Source organism: Somniosus microcephalus, chromosome 17 (genome assembly GCF_052327205.1).
Source record: "Somniosus microcephalus isolate GS21.2 chromosome 17, FLI_Smic_1.0, whole genome shotgun sequence".
In the NCBI taxonomy this organism is placed as follows: Eukaryota; Metazoa; Chordata; class Chondrichthyes; order Squaliformes; family Somniosidae; genus Somniosus; species Somniosus microcephalus.
This window is the reverse complement of record NC_141003.1, coordinates 66,019,208-66,035,024: the sequence shown is the minus strand read 5'-3', so window position 1 is coordinate 66,035,024 and position 15,817 is coordinate 66,019,208. Positions and strand designations below refer to the sequence as shown.

At 49.1% G+C, this 15,817-nt stretch overlaps 1 protein-coding gene across 1 annotated transcript in view; it reads left to right on the top strand.

Moving 5' to 3' along the window:
* Positions 1–15,817, top strand: part of LOC147105803 (protein tyrosine phosphatase domain-containing protein 1) — a 77,458-nt gene that overhangs the window by 7,303 nt on the left and 54,338 nt on the right. The window contains exons 2-3 of the mRNA XM_086010564.1: positions 9,649–9,984; positions 11,423–11,503. Of these exons, the coding sequence (XP_085866690.1) occupies positions 9,806–9,984; positions 11,423–11,503 (260 nt within the window). The 5' untranslated portion in view covers positions 9,649–9,805. The remainder of the gene's footprint in view (positions 1–9,648; positions 9,985–11,422; positions 11,504–15,817) is intronic.

The following is a 15,817-nucleotide window of genomic DNA, read 5'->3' as shown; positions in this document are numbered from 1 at the left end:
GTTTTTGCTGCTCCTGTGTAGATGTCAAAGTTTATCTATAATTTAAGACACAGCTGGTGTTGTTAAATGCTTATTCAGCACTTTGTGTCTGGAGACGCAGAATACATCGAGGATATTAACAGTATGATGGGAATCTCTCCAAACTGGCTGTGCCTCCTCGGAGTCATGGAAAAGCTTTGTCTCTAATTGTGTAAATCAGTGTCACCCAATAGAAGTTGCTGGGATGTGGGCATCGCTGGCAAGGCCAGCATTTATTGCCCATCCCTCGTTGCCCTTGAGAAGGTGGTGGTGAGCTGCCTTCTTGAACCGCTGCAGTCCGTGTGGTGAAGGTACTCCCACAGTGCTGTCCAGGAGGGAGATCCAGGATTTTGACATAGCGACGATGAAGGATCGGCGATATACTTCCAAGTCAGAATGGTGTGTGACTTGGAGGAGAACTTGGAGGTGGTAGTGTTCCCATGCACCTACTGGCCTTGTCCTTCTAGGTGGTAGAGGTTTGGGAGGTGCTGCCGAAGAAGTTGCTGCAGTGCATCTTGTAGATGGTACACACTGCAGCCACGGTACGCCGGTGGTGGAGGGAGTGAATGTTTAAGGTGGTGGATGGGGTGCCAATGAAGCGGGCTGCTTTGTCCTGGATGGTGTTGAGTTTCTTGAGTGTTATTGGAGCTGCATTAATCCAGGCAAGTGGAGAGTATTCCATCACACTTCTTACTTGTGCCTTGTAGATGGTGGAAAGGTTTTGGGGAGTCAGGAGGTGAGACACTCGCCGCAGAATATCTAGCCTCTGACCTGCAATTGTTGCCACTGTATTTATGTGGCTGGTCCATGTATGTTTCTGGTCAATGGTGACGCCCAGGATGTTGATGGTGGGGGATTCGGTGATGGTAATGCCGTTGAATGTCAAGGGGCGCTGGTTAGACTCTCGCTTGTTGGAGATAGTCATTGCCTGCCACTTGTGTGGCACAAATGTTACCTGCCACTTATCAGCCCAAGCCTGAATGTCATCCAGGTCTTGTTGCATTTGGGCATAGACTGCTTCATTATCTGAGGATTGCTAATTAAACTGAACACTGTGCAGTCATCAGCGAACATCCCCATTTCTGACCTTATGTTGGAGGGAAGGTCATTGATGAAGTAGCTGAAGATGGTTGGGTCTCGGACACTGCCCTGAAGAACTCCTGCAGTGATGCCCTGGGGCTAAGATGTTTGACCTCCAACCACCTCAACCATCTTCCTTTGTGCTAGGTATGACTCCAGCCAGTGGAGAGTTCCCCCCCCCCCCACCCCCCAATTCCCATTGACTTCAGTTTTACTAGGATTCCTTGATGCCACACTCGGTCAAATGCTGCCTTGATGTCAAGGGCACTCACTCTCACCTCACCTCTGGAATTCACCTCAGTTTGGACCAAAGCTGTAATGAGGTCTGGAGCCAAGTGGTCCTGACGGAACCCAAACTTTGCATCAGTGAGCAGGTTATTGGTGAGTAAGTGTCGCTTGATAGCATTGTCGACGACACCTTCCATCACTTTGCTGATTGTTAGATCCGTGTGTTAATGGAGACACGGAATGCAGGAGTTGATTTAACAAGTGTTTACTGAACAAAGTCTGGAGGTGAACTAACTACACAAGACGCTACACAGGCTTATATACCCGAGTGGTCACTACTGGTACTACAGTATACAGGGGCTTCAAAAACATAGTTCCTCTTAAAGGTACATACACTACAATTCCTCCCCTTTTAGATAAATAGTACATAACATTTTAAGTAATCATTAAATAACATTTTTACAAGAACAATAATATACACATTTGCTGAAGTTAATCAATTACAAATTCAGTCTCTTTGGAGGCTTCCTGACTCGGTCCGGATAACGCCTCGGTGGTGTAGTAGGTTCTTTTGGCAAGGTCGATTCGGCTTCAGTTCCAGTGTCGGGTTCATCTGGTTCCAGTATCACCGGATCGGAGGTAGATACTATGGGTATCTCTGCTTCATCACTAGGCGTATAGAGTTGTGGTGTAGGTTGTCCTTTTTCGGATGACTCTATGATCTGGTCAGCATGGCGCCTTATTATGCTTTCTCCAATGTCCACGGTATACATCAGCGGTCCTAGTCGTGTGCAAATAGTTCCAGGCTGCCATTTCTCGGTACGGTAGCCCCGGGCCAAAACTGGTTGACCTATCTGGAAGGTTCTAGTTGGCCTTTCATTCATGCTTTGAAATTGCCGGTTCTCTACGTCCCTTCTGACGTTTGGCTTGACCAAATCCAGCCGGCATCTTAGGCTTCTATTGAAAAACATCATGGCGGGGGTTTGGTTTGTAACCACATGTGTTGCATTCCTGTACGCAAACAAGAAGTTATCTACCTTATGTTGTAGATTTATGTCTTCATTACCCATGGCCTTTATGGCCTTCTTGAAGGTCTGGACAAACCTTTCAGCTAATCCATTGGTGGCGGGATGATATGGGGCGGACGTGTAGTGCTTAACCCCATTGTTTTTTAAGAACTTCCTGAATTCTTCGGATACAAATTGCGGTCCATTATCAGAACAGATCTGTTCAGGCAGCCCATTCCTGGCGAATATGGTCCTTAATACTGTGATGGTTTTTTCCGTGGTGGTGGAGGACATCTTTATTACCTCCGGCCACTTGGAGTGTGCATCCACCGCGATTAAGAACATTGAGTCCATAAATGGACCAGCAAAGTCGATATGTACCCTTTGCCATGGAGATGAGGGCCACTCCCATGGATGTAGAGGGGCTTGTGGTGGGGCGTTTTGGACCTTCTGGCATCCTAGACAGCTCTTGGTCATTTCTTCGATGTCTCCATCGATATCTGGCCACCACACAAACGCTCTGGCTAAGTTCTTCATTTTCACTCCACCCAGATGCCCCTCGTGAAGCTCCTTTAGCACTCTATCCTTGAGTTTGGGTGGAATCACCACTCTGGATCCACACATCAAGGTTCCTCGGCACACTGACAGCTGTTCTCTTCTTTGCGAGAATGCTGGCAACAGTGGTTCGCCATGTGCTGGCCATCCCTTCACCGTTAAATCGTAGACTCGTGAGAGAGTCGGGTCATTTCGCGTTTCCTTTTCAATGGTAGAATTTGTCACCGGTAGACATTCCACTATGGTCGAGTGGAACATCTCCACTGGGTCCACTGTAGGCGCCTCTTCCACCGTTGGCAACGGTAGGCGCGATAACCCGTCAGCATTCCCATGCTGTTTTGTTCCTTTGTATTCTATGTCATATTGGTGTGCCCCGAGGAAAAGGGACCACCTCTGTAGCCTTTGCGCTGTCATAATGGGAACGCCCTTTTTAGGGTTGAATATGGAGACGAGGGGTTGATGGTCAGTCAACAAGGTAAATTTTTGTCCGTGTAGGTAATGGTTGAATTTCTTCACCCCCCACACCAGGCTGAGTGCCTCCCTGTCGATCTGGGCATAGTTACGCTCAGCTGAGTTCAATGAGCGTGACGCAAAAGCTATCGGCCGCTCCGAGCCATCAGGGAATCTATGCGATAATACCGCTCCCACGCCGTAAGGGGATGCATCGCACGCCAGTCTGATTGGCAGTGATGGGTTGTAATGAGCCAACACTTCCCTGGACGTGATCAAGCCTTTGCATTTATGGAAGGCACGTTTACAGTCTTCGCTCCATTTCCAAACTACTCCCGTTTGTAGCAGTGCGTTAAGCGGGTGCAGAACCGTCGACAAGTTTGGTAAAAATTTATGATAGTAATTTACTAATCCCAGGAACGACCTTAATTGTGAGGCATTTTCAGGTGCTGGGGCCTTTACGACCGCTTCAATTTTTTCAGGTGACTTATGCAACCCTTCTTCGTTAATGACATGGCCACAATATGATATTTGTTTCTGGAAAAATTCGCACTTGGGGCGATTTGCTCGTAGGCCCCGTTCTCTCAGCCTCGTGAGCACCTGCTCCAAGTTGGCAAGGTGCTCGTTGTCGTTTTCTCCTGTTACAAGGATGTCGTCTAGGTAGCATTGAGTCCCCGGAATCCCTTGCAGGACTTGCTCCATAGCTCTTTGCCAGATAGCCGGAGCTGATGCCACTCCGAAAACCAGTCGATTGTACTGGTACAGGCCTTTGTGTGTGTTTATCGTGAGATACTTTTTAGAGGCCTCCTCAACCTCCATCTGTAGATATGCCTGTGCTAAGTCAATTTTGGTGAAACGTTTCCCTCCGGATAGTGAGGCGAAAATATCTTCTATCCTCGGAAGAGGATACTGTACCGTGTGAAGAACCGGGTTTACAGTCACCTTGAAGTCCCCACAGATGCGAACTTTTCTGTTCTTCATACTTATCATTATTCAACGTTTTCTTCATGACCGGGACGATGGGTGTTGCCCACTCGCTCCAATCTACCTTGGATAACACGCCTGCTTTTTCCAAATTCTCCAGCTCTGCCTTGACGGCTGGACGAATTGCGTATGGCACTGGCCTTGCCTTAAAAAACTTGGGAATTGCCGCATCTTCCACTTTTATTGAGGCGGTGGTGCCTTTCAGGGTTCCTAGTTCCTGTTGAAACACTTCTTTGGCGTTAGCCAAGATTTCTTTTAATCGTCCAGGTATGACGTCATCATCGTTTTTTTTCTTACTGGTCACCGTCAGTGCCTGAATGGAGTGCCAGTCTAAACGTATCTTTCTGATCCATTCACGTCCCAACAACGGCGGACCACCATCTTGCAGAACGTATAAATACAACTTCTGTATTTCCTTGCCGTTGTGTACAACAGGCACCCTTATTTTCCCTCTGGGGTATACTTTCTGCCCCGTATATGTCTTCAAGATAATGGATGTGTCTTTCAAAGGTATATGCGGAAATAGCCGCTCGTAATCCCGTCGACTCATGACGGTCAGAGCTGATCCTGTATCTAGCTCTATTTTGACTGGGGACCCCGCTATCGTGAGGGTAACCCAAATGGTCTGGTAATCTTCTTTGGCAATTACATTATGTAATTTGAGACAGCTTAGTCTCTTGTTTCCGGAGTCGCTATCGCTCTTCTGGTCTTCGGAGCTACTGTCCGTCGTCATTTGTACCTTTCTGTACTTTTCCTTATTGACCTTTTTACTGTCAGTGGATTTCTTTCCAGATCTGCATACACGTGCAATGTGTCCCATCTTTCCGCATTGCCTGCATGCTTTGTCCTTGAACCAGCAGTCCTTCTGGTCATTGGTGGATCTGCCGCAGCGATAACATCTCTCGAAACCCCGTGTCATTTCATGGGTGCCGAAGTCCTGTGGCTTTTGCTGTATCTCTGCAGCTCCTCTTGCTGCTGCTTCGTATGATACAGCCACACTGAAAGCCTTGTCCAGTGTCAAATCTTTCTCAGAAAGTAGTCTTTTCTGTGTTCCTTCGCTTAGGAGACTGCAGACGAATTTGTCTCGTAGAGAATCTGCCAGTCCTGCCCCGAATTGGCAGTGCTTTGACAGCTTTAGTAATTCGGTGAGGTAATCAGCATTACTTTCATTCTTGTGCTGATTCCTCCTGAAGAATTTGAATCGTTCCGCTATCAGCAGCGGTGTTGGGTTTAAGTGCTCCTGTAAGCTATCAACAATCTCCTTAAAATTCTTGTCCATCGGTTTGGCTGGAGCGATCAAGTTTCATAACAGCCCGTATGTCCTTGCGCCCATCAGATTTAGAAGTACCGATGCCTTTTTATCATCCGCTACTTCATTCACCTTGCAATATACCTGCACTCTTTCCACATATGTGGTCCAATCTTCTATATCACTATCGAAAGCAGTAATATTGTCAGTCTTCGGCATCTTGAAAATCTAAAAATGGCACTTCCCGCGCTTTTCCTCCGTTCCCGATGGATCAAAATGGCGCCTCCCACGCTTTTCTTTCTTCCCCGCCGAGTTAAGATGGTGCCTCCCGCGCTTTCCCGCCGCTGCTGCTGCTGCCAACGCTGTTCTCCGCGGTTCCCGTTGCGACCTGCAGCTTTTCGCGGTATTTCTATTTTTTATTTTTTTTTATATATCGCTTTAATAGTTTCTCCGTTACTTGGAGAACCGTTCCCATCGTGGAGCGGACCCTCTGGGACTTTCCCCTCCCTCTGCTCGGTCCGAACGCCGACCTGCTTTGCAGCACCGGCCGCGCCCTGAGTGCTCCACCCTCTCCCTCTCTCTTTGCTTCTGCTTCCCGACTCGCTGCCCGGCCCCGTTGCAGAGCCACCCGATCGAGCTCTAGCCCGCCTGCAGTTTTTTCTTTTTTCTTCTTGCTTCTGGCTTCGACCTTCGTCTGAGGAATCGATCCCCTTGAGGTGCTGCCGAATTGCAGGTAGGTTCGTTTCTAACTCGTCGCCACTGTTAGATCCGTGTGTTAATGGAGACACGGAATGCAGGAGTTGATTTAACAAGTGTTTACTGAACAAAGTCTGGAGGTGAACTAACTACACAAGACGCTACACAGGCTTATATACCCGAGTGGTCACTACTGGTACTACAGTATACAGGGGCTTCAAAAACATAATTCCTCTTAAAGGTACATACACTACACTGATGATTGAGAGTAGACTGATGGGGCAGTATTTGGATTGGATTTGTCCTGCTTTTTGTGGACAGGACATACCTGGGCAGTTTTCCACATTGTTGGATAGATGCCAGTGTTGTAGCTGTACTGGAACAGCTTGGCTAGAGGCGCAGCTAGTTCTGGAGCACAAGTCTTCAGCACGACAGCCGGGATGCTGCCGGGGCCCATAGCTTTTGCTGTATCCAGTGCGCTCAGCCGTTTCTTGATATCACGTGGAGTGAATCGAATTGGCTGAAGACTGGCTTCTGTGATGGTGGGGACTTCAGGAGGAGGCCGATATGGATCATCCACTCGGCACTTCTGGCTGAAGATGGTTTCAAACGCATCAGCTTTGTCTTTTGCACTCACGTGCTGGGCTCCACCATCATTGAGGATGGGGATATTCATGGAGCTTCCTCCTCCTGTTAGTTGTTTAATGGTCCACCACCATTCACGACTGGATGTGGCAGGACTGCAGGGCTTTGATCTGATCCGTTGATTGTGGTCACAGCGACACTGTTTTAGCCCCATGTACTAATATTAGAAGGACACGCCTTATACACAATACAGCTAAATGTACTTCACACGTGTATATTTACCGAACAAACTTCTACCGCCATTCAGTAACCAAGGAAGTAAAGCACACACAACGATCTTAAACACTCGCACTCTCTGCTTTACGTCTTACCATTTTACCAACAAATGCACAGAAAGGTTAAAGTTCACATGCATACGCCATGCAAATATGAGTATGATGAAATCACAGGCCCAACAACAGCGTCTAATACTCACTTTTATTTACTAATCAGAAATGCAATTATCCTCATCTGGATTACAAATTCTGCACATCTGGATCCCCAATTTCCCACATTTGGATCCCCAATGTGGAACATCTGGATTCCCAATTTCCCAAACCTAGATTCCCAATTTGTCACATCTGGATTCCCAAGTCGCCGTCCTGCCGTAAATCAATCCGCTCAGTCAGGGCTTCCTGTGTCTTGTGTTCCTTCTGCCATTCGGTGTCAAACCGAATAATATAACTACTCTTTACATGGTCAGCTTGTACAGGGGGTTTGTCCTGCTGTCTGGTGCTGGAAAATCCTTTAATATCTCTCCTTGAACTTCGCGGACTGACCAGCTTTCAGTCTACACATTGGCATTCATTACTAGTGATAAATTTGGACCCTTGTTTTCACTCCCTCCCAATCTTTCTCCTCTCCCTCCCCCACTGATGGTGCTGTCTCTTGCTGGGATACAGTTCCATGGGTGTTAGCCGTGCTCCCGTATCTCATCCAATGGACCAATGTCCATGGGGTGAGCCCAGAAAGTGAGTGTTGCTGGAGAAAGAAATGAAAAAAGACTTGCATTTATATAGCACCTTTCACAACCTCAGGACATCCCAAAGCACTTTACAGACAATTAAGTACTTTTTTGAAGTGTAGTCACTATTGTAGGAAACATGGCAGCCAATTTGCGCATAGCAAGCTCCCACAAACAGCAATGAAATAAATGACCGGATAATCTGTTTTTAATGATGTAGGTTGAGGGCTAAATATTGGCCAGGTCCCGTCTGTCCCTTCAGGTGGGTGTAAAAAATCCCACGGCACGATTTCGAAGAAGAGCAGGGGAATTCTCCCTGGTGTCCTGGCCAATATTTATCCCTCAAGCAACATCAATAAAACAGATTATCTGGTCATTATCACATTGCTGTTTGTGGGACATGCTATGCGCTAATTGGCTGCCACGTTTCCTACATTACAACAGTGACTACACTTCAGAAGTACTTCATTGGCTGTAAAGTACTTTGGGACGCCTGGAGGTCATGAAAGGCGCTATAGAAATGCAAGACTTTCTTTCCAACGTTGTAGGCACCAAACACGATCACCTCACTGCCCGGCCCAGGATCTGGCACTTGGGATGGACGAAGCCCTGCACCTCCAAGCCTAAGGGTTCTTAACCATGAAGGACAACTGCTTGGACACATCTTAATAGCCACAAACGTAACCTGCATTGGGACTTTGAAGAAAGTGCAGAAAGAATGAAGTGCCTGTCACCCTTCTCGGTGCGGTCCCAAAGTACTGTGCCCAGATGTTATATAAAATCATAAAGTCAAGGGCCTAGAAATTGGCCTGAGGCGCCCAAGCAGCGCAAAGTTCGCTTATGCGCTGGAATTTGCGCCGCGATCACCGCATTAGCAATCGCCGCAAATTCAGTTGAAGTGCCCCTAGAGGGAGACGGGGCGAGGCTCGAGGCGCTCCGCGTCCCTCTTAGGGCGCTGAAAGTGAATTTCGCAGCGCTACGTGCCGAAGCGCCACACGCTGCGGCACGGCACGCTGCGGTACTGCAGGCTTTCCTCCCACTGTTAAGGGGGAGGGGCCTGCAACAGCGCGAACCCCGATCGTGAGTGCCGGCAAAAGAGCCCGGCACCAAGGAGAAGTACCGGGCTCTCGGGAAACAGCCGGCAATGGCGCGGGGGGGGATCAGGAGGCCGGGGACGGAGGTGCTGGCAGGCGGCCGCCGAAAAAGCGGCCGCCCCGCACCTCCACCTAAACTTGCGCCTCTGCCGGCGCAGCAAGGCCCTGTGAACCGGGCGCGGGTAGCGAACGGCGCTACAGCGGCGTTCGCTACCAAATATCGCGATCGGGGCGCGAATGGGGCACTGCGCACACCGATGACATCATCGGTGGCGGCGCAGCGCAAAAGGCTAACGCCACCATTAGCGCCCCTGCTGAATATCGCGGGAGGCGCAGCCAGTGGCGCTACAGCCACTGACTGCCTCTTTAGGCGCTAACAGGTGGCGCTACTCACCCAATTTTTCCCCCATGGAGTTTACAACTCAGAATTATATCGATGAATAGGGCCAAGGTACTTCCCTGAGGTTGGAATTGAGCGCCTTCTGATAGCTCAAAAAGCAGGAAAGTGGGAGAGGCCCACCTGTATTTCAATATGTGACTGTTAACCTTTCTCTTTTTGAGGGTGTTTACACAGGAAATAAATACATTTTTAACAGTGTAAAATGTGAACCTAAATTTTTGCTCCTCTTCTGTGCTTTCCCCTCTCCCCCCATCCCTCCTCCTCCCCCTCTCCCCCCCTTCCCTATTGGCTAATGGTAGATCCCAAACCTGCTTACTTGCACTTTGGTGTCTAACTATGCCAGATGTTCCCTGTGTCCCATCTGCCATCTCCGTGTGTCCCTTTGGTTCTGAGCTTCCGCATTAGCCTGCTCATTCTGGTTCAGAACTGTTCCAGTCCTTCCTCCCTCACCCTGGCATGGACCTGCAAATTCCCATCCCACGCCCCTCCTATTCTCAGGCTCGAGAGAATCTCATCAAGGCAGTGCCACCCCATCTCATCTGCTCGTTGATGTGCGGAGGGAAGGAATGTCGCTACGAGGGACCTGATGACTGGAGCCTGCAGCAGCAAGTGATCCGGGGCGTGTTCTCAGCATGGTAGGTCAGCCAACAGGGGCACTTATCCCCAGAGGTCGCAAGTCAAATAGCGAGGGAGCTGGGAGTAACAAGTGAAGTCTGGTGGATAAGGGGAACCCAGTTTAGGCGTACGCTTCCCAGAGAAGGGTGCTGAATGTAAATGGGGCTCCAGAGAGAATTTTTTTTATATAGCAAAAAAACTACAGATGCTGAAACATGAAAAGAAAGTGCAGGAAACAGTCAGCGCCTGGGGAGAGAAGGAAGGGTCAACATTCCAGGTATGGGTCCTCTATCAGTGTGTTCATACAATCATAAAAGGATACAGCACAGAAGGAGGCCATTCAGCCCATTGTGCCTGTGCCAGCTCTTTGAAAGAGCTATCCAATTAGTCCCACTCCCCTGCTCTTTCCCCATAGCAAATTGTTCCTTTCAAGTATTTAGCCAAATCTCTTTTGAAAGTCACCATTGAATCTGCTTCTATCACCCTTTCAGGCAGTGCACTGCAGATCACAACAACTCGTTGCGTAATTTTTTTTCCTCATGTCGCCTTTAGTTCTTTTGCCAATTACCTTAAATCTGTGTCCTCTGGTTACCAACCCTCCTGCCAGAAGAAACAGTTTCTCCTTATTTACTCTATCAAAACCATTTATGATTTTGAACACCTCTATCAAATCTCCCGTTAACCTTCTCTGCTCTAAAGAGAACAATCCCAGTTTCTCTAGTCTCTCCACATAAGTGAAGTCCCTCTTCCCTGGTACCATTCTAGTAAATCTCTTCTGCACCCTCTCCAAGGCCTTGACATCCTTCCTAAAGTGTGGTGCCCAGAATAGACCACAATACTCCAGCTGGGGCCTAACCAGTGTTTTATAAAGGCTTAGCATAACTTCCTTGCTTTTGTGCTCTATACCTCTGTTTATAAAGCCAAGGATCCTGTATACCTTTTTAACCGCCTTCTCAACTTGCCTTGCCACCTTCAAAGGTTTATGTGCAAACACTCCCAGGTCTCTCTGTTCCTGCAACCCCTTTAAAATTGTACCATTTAGTTTACATTGCAGTGGGTACTATCTACAGGATGCATTGCAGCAATTCACCAAGGCTTCTTCAACAGCACCTCCCAAACCCAAGTCCTCTACCAGCTAGAAGGACAGGCCAGCAAGCCCATGGGAACATCACCACCTCCAAGTTCCCCACCAAGTCACACACCATCCCGACTTGTACATATATCGCCGTTCCTTCATCATTGCTGGGTCAAAATCTGGAACTCCCTCCCTAACAGCACTGTGGGAGTACCTTCACCACACAGACTGCAGAGGTTCAAGAAGAAGGCCCACCCCCACCTTCTCAAGGCGAATTAGGGATGGGCAATAAATGCCTGCCTTGCCAGTGATGCCCACATCCCGAGAATGAGTAATAAGAAAAAAATGATGGGGTTGATGTGCCTCTCGCTCTCTCTCTCCAGGATTACTGATGACATCTTGGCCATGGCAAGACCGTCTACGCAGCTCATTAAGAAGTTCAACATTATCGAGCAGTTCAAAGGGTAGGTGCTGACAGTGGGAAGAACATGGTATCAGACTAACCCTAGACTACAGCTGCCTGTTAACGCTGAGCTTAGTAGAAACACAGAGTCTTCACAGAATACGTTAGAGCAACTTGTGTTAATGGAATGCACTTGTGTAAACTGCCGGTAACTAACACCCTGGTTACATGGTGTTAGCAGCAAACTAGGCGATTGCCTCAACTCCTTCCTGTTCACATCTCCCAGGCACTTCTAAAGTAGAATCACTGCAATCAGAAGGGAAGCCCCCCCCCGCCACGGACTTCCCTGCAGCTAGTTGCCCAAAAGAAGCTAATCGGAGACAGTCAGCACGGGGTTAATCAGAGAGAGTCAGCACGGGGTTAATCAGAGAGAGTCAGCACGGGGTTAATCACAGAGAGTCAGCAAGGGGTTAATCAGAGAGTCAGCACGGGGTTAATCAGAGAGAGTCAGCACGGGGTTAATCAGAGAGAGTCAGCACGGGGTTAATCACAGAGAGTCAGCAAGGGGTTAATCAGAGAGTCAGCATGGGGTTAATCAGAGAGAGTCAGCACGGGGTTAATCAGAGAGTCAGCACGGGGTTAATCAGGGAGAGTTAGCATGGGTCAATCAGAGAGAGCACGGGGTTAATCAGAGAGAGTCAGCACGGGGTTAATCAGAGAGTCAACACGGGGTTAATCAGAGAGAGTCAGCACGGGGTTAATCAGAGAGAGTCAGCACGGGGTTAATCAGAGAGTCAGCACGGGGTTAATCGGGAGAGTTAGCACGGGTTAATCAGAGAGAGTCAGCATGGGGTTAATCAGAGAGAGTCAGCACGGGGTTAATCAGAGAGTCAACATGGGGTTAATCAGAGTGAGTCAGCACGGGGTTAATCAGAGAGAGTCAGCACGGGGTTAATCAGAGAGAGTCAACACGGGGTTAATCAGAGAGAGTCAGCACGGGGTTAATCAGAGAGAGTCAGCACGGGGTTAATCAGAGAGAGTCAGCACGGGGATAATCAGAGAGAGTCAGCAAGGGGTTAATCAGAGAGAGTTGGCAGGGGGTTAATCAGACAGATTCAGCACGGGGTTAATCAGAGAGAGTCAGCACGGGGTTAATCAGAGAGAGTCAGCACGGGGTTAATCAGAGAGAGTCAGCACGGGGTTAATCAGAGAGATTCAACACGGGGTTAATCAGAGAGAGTCAGCACGGGGCTAATCACAGAGAGTCAGCACGGGGTTAATCAGAGAGTCAGCACGGGGTTAAACAGAGCGAGTCAGCACGGGGTTAATCAGAGAGAGTCAGCACGGGGTTAATCAGAGAGAGTCAGCATGGGGTTAATCAGAGCGAGTCAGCATGGGGTTAATCAGAGAGAGTCAGCACGGGGTTAATCAGAGAGAGTCAGCACGGGGTTAATCAGAGAGAGTCAGCACGGGGTTAATCAGAGAGATTCAACACGGGGTTAATCAGAGAGAGTCAGCACGGGGCTAATCACAGAGAGTCAGCACGGGGTTAATCAGAGAGTCAGCACGGGGTTAAACAGAGCGAGTCAGCACGGGGTTAATCAGAGAGAGTCAGCACGGGGTTAATCAGAGAGAGTCAGCACGGGGTTAATCAGAGAGTCAGCACGGGGTTAATCAGAGAGTCAACACGGGGTTAATCAGAGAGAGTCAGCACGGGGTTAATCAGAGAGAGTCAGCACGGGGTTAATCAGAGAGAGTCAGCACGGGGTTAATCAGAGAGAGTCAGCACGGGGTTAATCAGAGAGAGTCAGCACGGGGATAATCAGAGAGAGTCAGCAAGGGGTTAATCAGAGAGAGTTGGCACGGGGTTAATCAGACAGATTCAGCATGGGGTTAATCAGAGAGAGTCAGCACGGGGTTAATCAGAGAGAGTCAGCACGGGGTTAATCAGAGAGAGTCAGCACGGGGTTAATCAGAGAGATTCAACACGGGGTTAATCAGAGAGAGTCAGCACGGGGTTAATCACAGAGAGTCAGCACGGGGTTAATCAGGGAGAGTTAGCACGGGATTAATCAGAGAGTCAGCACAGGGTTAATCACAGAGAGTCAGCAAGGGGTTAATCAGAGAGTCAGCACGGGGTTAATCAGAGGGAGTCAGCACGAGGTTAATCAGAGAGTCAGCACGGGGCTAATCAGGGAGAGTCAGCACGGGGTTAATCAGAGAGTCAGCACGGGGTTAATCAGAGAGATTCAGCACGGGGTTAATCAGAGAGATTCAGCACGGGGTTAATCAGAGCGAGTCAGCACGGGGTTAATCAGAGTCAGCACGGGGTCAATCAGAGAGTCAGCACGGGGTTAATCAGAGAGTCAGCACAGGGTTAATCAGAGAGTCAGCACGGGGTTAATCAGAGAGTTAGCACGGGGTCAATCAGAGAGTCAGCATGGGGTCAATCAGAGAGTCAGCACGGGGTTAATCAGAGAGATTCAGCACGGGGTTAATCAGAGATAGTCAGCACGGGGTTAATCAGAGAGAGTCAGCATGGGGTTAATCAGAGAGAGTCAGCACGGGGTTAATCAGAGAGTCAACACGGGGTTAATCAGAGAGAGTCAGCACGGGGTTAATCAGAGAGAGTCAGCACGGGGTTAATCAGAGAGTCAACACGGGGTTAATCAGAGAGTCAGCACGGGGTTAATCAGAGAGTCAGCACGGGGCTAATCAGAGACTCAGCACGGGGTTAATCAGAGAGAGTCAGCACGGGGTTAATCAGAGACTCAGCACGGGGTTAATCAGAGAGAGTCAGCACGGGGTTAATCAGAGAGTCAGCACGCGGTTAATTAGAGAGAGTCAGCACGGGGTTAATCAGAGAGTCAGCACGGGGTTAGTCAGAGAGAGTCAGCACGGGGTTAATCAGAGAGAGTCAGCACGGGGTTAATCAGAGAGTCAGCACGGGGTTAATCAGCGAGTCAGCAGGGGGTTAATCAGGGAGAGTCAGCACGGGGTTAATCAGAGAGAGTCAGCACGGGGTTAATCAGAGAGAGTCAGCACGAGGTTAATCAGAGAGAGTCAGCACGGGGTTAATCAGAGCGTTAGCACGGGGTTAATCAGAGAGAGTCGGCACGGGGTTAATCAGAGAGTCAACACGGGGTTAATCAGAGAGATTCTACACGGGGTTAATCAGAGAGGGTCAGCACGGGGTTAATCAGAGAGAGTCAGCACGGGGTTAATCAGAGAGAGTCAGCACGGGGTTAATCAGAGAGAGTCAGCACGGGGTTAATCAGAGAGTCAGCACGGGGTTAATCAGAGAGTCAGCACGGGGTTAATCAGAGAGAGAGTCAGCACGAGGTTAATCAGAGAGAGTCAGCACGGGGTTAATCAGAGAAAGTCAGCACGAGGTTAATCAGAGAGAGTCAGCACGGGGCTAATCAGAGAGTCAGCACGGGGTTAATCAGAGAGAGTCGGCACGGGGTTAATCAGAGAGATTCAGCACGGGGTTAATCAGAGAGAGTCAGCACGGGGTTAATCAGAGAGAGTCAGCACGGGGTTAATCAGAGAGAGTCAACACGGGGTTAATCAGAGAGAGTCGGCACGGGGTTAATCAGAGATTCAGCACGGGGTTAATCAGAGAAAGTCAGCACGAGGTTAATCAGAGAGAGTCAGCACGGGGCTAATCAGAGAGTCAGCACGGGGTTAATCAGAGAGAGTCGGCACGGGGTTAATCAGAGAGATTCAGCACGGGGTTAATCAGAGTGAGTCAGCACGGGGTTAATCAGAGAGAGTCAGCACGGGGTTAATCAGAGAGTCAACACGGGGTTAATCAGAGAGAGTCAGCACGGGGTTAATCAGAGAGAGTCAGCACGGGGTTAATCAGAGAGAGTCAGCACGGGGATAATCAGAGAGAGTCAGCAAGGGGTTAATCAGAGAGAGTTGGCAGGGGGTTAATCAGACAGATTCAGCACGGGGTTAATCAGAGAGAGTCAGCACGGGGTTAATCAGAGAGAGTCAGCACGGGGTTAATCAGAGAGAGTCAGCACGGGGTTAATCAGAGAGATTGAACACGGGGTTAATCAGAGAGAGTCAGCACGGGGTTAATCACAGAGAGTCAGCACGGGGTTAATCAGAGAGTCAGCACGGGGTTAATCAGAGCGAGTCAGCACGGGGTTAATCAGAGAGAGTCAGCACGGGGTTAATCAGAGAAAGTCAGCACGAGGTTAATCAGACAGAGTCAGCACGGGGCTAATCAGAGAGTCAGCACGGGGTTAATCAGAGAGAGTCGGCACGGGGTTAATCAGAGAGATTCAGCACGGGGTTAATCAGAGAGAGTCAGCACGGGGTTAATCAGAGAGAGTCAGCACGGGGTTAATCAGAGAGAGTCAAC